The sequence below is a fragment of the Tupaia chinensis genome, unplaced genomic scaffold (assembly GCF_000334495.1).
Source record: "Tupaia chinensis unplaced genomic scaffold, TupChi_1.0 Scaffold000316_1, whole genome shotgun sequence".
Taxonomy (NCBI): Eukaryota; Metazoa; Chordata; class Mammalia; order Scandentia; family Tupaiidae; genus Tupaia; species Tupaia belangeri.
Window position 1 is genome coordinate 6,002,742 of NW_006159809.1, and position 5,006 is coordinate 6,007,747.

Here is a 5,006-nt window from a genome sequence, read left to right on the forward strand (position 1 = left end):
ATAGGAGTTAGTCCCTTTACCTGAACATTTCCTGCTTTCCCATGGCCAGCAGTATCACCAGAACTTGACAGTCTCTGCTTTCAGCCTGGCCCTTTTTAGCAGAGTAAGCCATAGAATGACCCAAGATCTCCTGAAGACATTCAGGAAAAGAAGAGGCTCCTGTGTGATTGAGAGCAGCCATAGCTAAAGTAATACTAGATCCCAGCCTACAAAGGGGGATGAATGGGGAGATGGGAGTGCTCATTTTTGGTTTTAGAGCAGTCCTAGATACAAATTAGCATGCCACCCTCAGCCCTCAGGGCACTTGAGGTTATCTTTACAGTGCCTAATGTCAACTCCAGGCCTTAATGGCCAAGAAATTCTAGCCTCTGAGGCTCAGAAACTACCATCTTCCCTTTCATCTATGTATTAAAGGAATGTCCCTGTGGGAGTTGAAGGCCTGCTCTGGCTGCCTGTCCCTGGGCTACTTTAAGGAGTCGTACACAAAATTAATGATTGCATAATACATTAAGAAAATGTTTTTACTTATTTTCTTCTTCTTTTTTTTTGGTGTGTGTCTTGTTGAGAATTCTAGCATACCTAGCAGAAAAAAGAGAATCCTTTACTGGAGTGAGACTAAGACCAGACCAATTCCACAAACATAATTACACAATTAGTATGTAAGAGACCAAATACAGTAATCATCTGGGTTTTGAGAACCCTTGTGCTTTCTTTCCAACCAAGCAGATCACCTTTCCTTCTTCCTTCCCTGAAAGCACAGGCTTCCACATATGGGTGGTTATATCTCATATTCAGTGTTTTAAGTTTGTGTGATGAGTAATTCAGTTTAAGGCCCTTGAGCTTAGATCAGGGAGAAAAGTCTCAATTAGCTTGTGGCTGTCACTGTCAGCCACAGTCATAAACCTGTGGTGCTCATCAGAACCTCTTTTATATATATATATATATATATGAAACCTTTTGACTCACTGACCTCTAATATCCCCCTCTGCAAAGGGCCATCCACAGGAAAAAAATAAATAAAAGTGTCCAGGATTAGCCAAGGGTCCTGGGAAGGTGTGCCTAGGGGTAATTTACACCCCAGTGCCAGGTTCCTTTCCTCCGCTCTTCATGCCTGTCTCCATGCAACCCGGGGAGCACTGAAGTCACTTCCCTGCTCCTGGGAAGTGGTGGTGAAGATGAAAGAAATCAATCTAGGAGTTGTTCTTAATTCTCTAACACTAGAACTAGCTGTTGGCTGGGGGGTGGGGGGTCTGTGTACAAAGGCTGGAATCATAGCTAATAGTTACCAGTAGATGTCAGGGGTCGTGGGCTCTCTGTGGGGAATAGCACATTCCTCATTTCTGTCACAAAAGTTTAGTTGGATTTGAAGGTTCTGTGACAATCTCAGCCTCGTTTTGAGTTCCCTTATCCATGCTTCCTAGTTAAGACTTACCATGAGACAGAACCACTGGCCAGAACTACCCACAGTTTGTGCTCTGGAAACGGGCAATCTGTGGTGCATGGCTTGGGGGTCAGAGGTCTGAGGATATGAATGGCTGTTGAAAACTCATTTTGCCTAAATCCCTGGTTTATGGAGTGATAGGATGGCCCAGCCCTTTGGCACCTGCTTTTCCGTAGCAGTATACCCTCTTAGGCTGACTATATATCTGGCCTTGCCTGAGGCAAAAAAACAGAGGCCAGGCAAGCTCTCAGTTTTGCTAGAGACAAGATGGGCTAGCCAGCTAAAAATATGTTCAGATGTTTATGGTGACTTTCTGTTCACATTCTCTCCGATTGCTAAATAAGAGCAGTTTTCTTCTTTAACCTTCAAATACCACATCTAGGGCCGGCCTTGTGGCCTAGTTGTTATGGGAGCCAGTTCCCACATGGCCAACCACAGTAGCTACAGTCCTGGCTCCAGTGGCCTGAAGAACATGCCAGGCATGTGTGCATGCATGTCCAAAATCCCAACAGCATGGAGAAGTGAAGAAGAGACTGAGATATGACCATGCCCATTGGGGGCATGCTTCTTCTCTCTCCCTCTCTCTCTTCTTCTCTGGTGAGCCCACCTGCCCTCTGGCAAAACAGACAATTAAATAAACAAAAACAAAAACATAAAAAGTTAAGTCTTTAAGGTTCCCACAAGATTTAGGATGCTATTGAGATGATGAGTGAATTTTGACCTTCTGTAAGAGCCTATTGACCAGCAGAGCTGTAGGTGTCCCAGACACTTACAACAGGTTCATACTGGAGTGAGAAGGGAATGAATTAGGTGAAGTAAATAAGAGGAATACCAAGCTGGTCCCTCTAAAGCTGGCTCTTGACTGTTTTCCAAACATGACTGAGCTTCCTCATCAGTCGGTAAATATGGGCCTGACAACAGAAATATTCCGGACTCTCACTCTGGGTAGTGGTTAAGATGCATTATGTTGTTCTGCCTCCTGTAAGTTCTCCTTCTACCATCTCCTCAAATACTTTGCCTTCTTTCCATGCTTTTTTATTCAGGATGAAGGACACTAGTCGCAAGAACAACATGTTTGCACAGTTTCGGAAAAATGAGCGGGACAAGCAGAAATTGATCGACACTGTGGCCAAGCAGCTCCGAGGACTCATCAGCAGCCACCACTCATGAAGGCTGGCCTGGGTGTCCAGAGGCTGCTGCTGCAGCCCCATAGCCTGGGGTTCGGCCCTGGCTGGCCCTGCATCTGCGCATTCTTCTTCAAAGAGAGCATATGTATTTTTGTATTAACCCTGTACAGTATTCACATAACCTTTCCCTATAGTGAAAGAGGCACAAGAATAATCACGTGCATGAAACGTTGCCAGGCTGGGACTCAGGAGAAGGTGCTACCACACTAGCTACGTTATCCTAGAGCTGGTGGTATTGTCAATCCCACTGGTTTGAACCTCTCATCCATGGCTCTAGATCTTGGTCTGGGACTCAGAACAAAGTGGGTGCTTGGCAGCGGGGGGGTAAAGTGAGTAAGGATGTGAGCAAGGGAAAGGATGTCCTGTTCACTCTTGTGCACCCCATTCACCACATAGATGAGGCTGATTCTTCTTGGCACAAGGAAAGAGCCCCGCAGATGTTGCTGTGTAGTACCTCAAACAGCTTCATTCCAGATCCCCAAGGATGGCAGTTTCTTAACTGAGATCTGACCCTCAGCTTTTACTGCTATTTTCTTGGGGCAAGACAGAGTTGAATAGGCAGTCGTAACAACTGGACCCAATGATGAACTACAGGTTGCTCCCACACTAGGAGTGTTGAGTCTCAGCAGAGGAGTTTTCTGGACCTTGAAAGCCAGTCTGAATGGAATCAGAGTCCCAGTCCCTTTTCCATTCATCTCATTTTCTTGCTTCACAGTCAGAGCACTTGGTTCAGGGCTTCCGTCGACAGTTATTTCTGCAGGTCCTCATAGAGCCTCGGACTTTGGCTCCTCCTACAATGTCATTGAGAGAGGTTAGATCTCAGAATTCTGAATATGGCCTTTACTTGGTCCTTAGGTAAAAACTGAGGGTTACTTGGCATTGTTCCTTCTTGTTTGCAAACCAGCTTTCTGATCTCCATCATTAAGGGAAACGTCACCAGCTTTGGCCTGTGGGGGCAACCATAGCTAGACTGAAGACCACTCAGGATGGAGCCACAGTCACCATGAAGTAGACAGGGCCAACCATGCCTAGTGGCTTATTGCCTCTGGCCTGTCTGTCCCTCACTAATTTATGCCCTGCATGTGAAGTTCTTCTTGCCCAAGCCCAAGGCTGCATCCTCCTTAGAAATCTTCAAAACCATCTTTCAGCCTCAGTTGAGAAAGATTATATGTAATCCTGTCCCCAAACTCTAGAACCAGGGCCAGCTTAGCTGGGCGGCTGGTTCCTTCATCCCAGCTGAGCTTCTGAGGCATACTGCAAGGGCTTTGCTGTGAGGTCAGTCAGAGGAGCCTGCACTTTAAGGTACTTCAGGAAGATGCTCCTACGGTTACTGGCAAGAGTATAATTGGGCATCACCAAACAATGACAAATAAGCCACACAGGCATTTCCAGCTTGGATTAGTGGGAGGAGAGGCTCATCAAACAGAATTCTTTTCCACCTTTGTCAGCTACCGAGTTGCTTCTGGGTAAGGCAGTACTTCCTTTTTTGTTCCCCACTCCCTGCCCTTATCATATCCTACCACATCTTGAAAACCATGGGGAAGCGATTATGTACACCGATTATGTACACCGACATACTGCCTCCCCCATAGCTGGAGAGACCAGCTGCACGTGAGCTCTGCAGAGGCCTGCTGAGGCTCATATGAGGCTGGGTGGTTGGCCCAGAGGATGAGCATCAGGAGTAAACCTTGTCACCCAAACTTGATAAACGGAAAGAAGGCAGTAGCCTGTGGGAATAGGACCCAAGATGGTATCTCTAAGCTCTGGACTTTGTTGAAAAGGTTGAGAAAGTATTACACTAATTTGAAGTCCTCCTGCTCCCAAGGCACCCTCCTCATTAGCACCCCATTTGTAGCTAGTTCTCTTCAGCTTTGAATGCTGAAGCTTTGAAGTGAGAAGGAGAGAAACTGAAGCATGTCACCTGTCAGTGTTTGTCTTCTAGACAGTCATCATTGCTGTCTGGTCTCAGCCCTCTATCCTGGAAGAGCAATGCTGTACAGGAAAAGGTGTACAGGGAAAATTAGTAGGAGTTACTCTGCACCTTTAACAGAAATCCCACCTTTTTTGAGAGAGGGCAATTTTTTTTCTTTTTTTTCTTTTTCTATTTTTTTTTTTTGGCTATAGTGCACTCACCAGAGAGACAGAAAGAGACAGAGAAACAGAAAGTGAGAAATCATCCACCTCCGTCCCCCACCAGAGAGGATGGCCACACTGCAATTCCCTTTCCTCCATTCTCCTTTCAGAATTTTGGGCACGCACGCACATGAGTCTGGCATAAGTTTTAAGCTGCCAGGTCTGGGACTCAAACCATGACTGACTATGTGGGAGTCCAGTGACGTAACTATTATGCCATCTGCTAATTCTAGAAATCCCACAAG

The 5,006-nt window shown here is 46.0% G+C and overlaps 1 protein-coding gene across 2 annotated transcripts in view; it reads left to right on the forward strand.

Moving 5' to 3' along the window:
• Nucleotides 1-4,760, forward strand: part of EXOC6B (exocyst complex component 6B) — a 682,873-nt gene extending 678,113 nt beyond the window's left edge. For both annotated transcript variants that reach the window (XM_006151262.3, XM_006151263.3), the window contains one exon: nucleotides 2,485-4,760. In XM_006151262.3, the coding sequence (XP_006151324.1) occupies nucleotides 2,485-2,611 (127 nt within the window). In that variant the 3' untranslated portion in view covers nucleotides 2,612-4,760. The remainder of the gene's footprint in view (nucleotides 1-2,484) is intronic.
• Nucleotides 4,761-5,006: the final 246 nt, after the last annotated feature.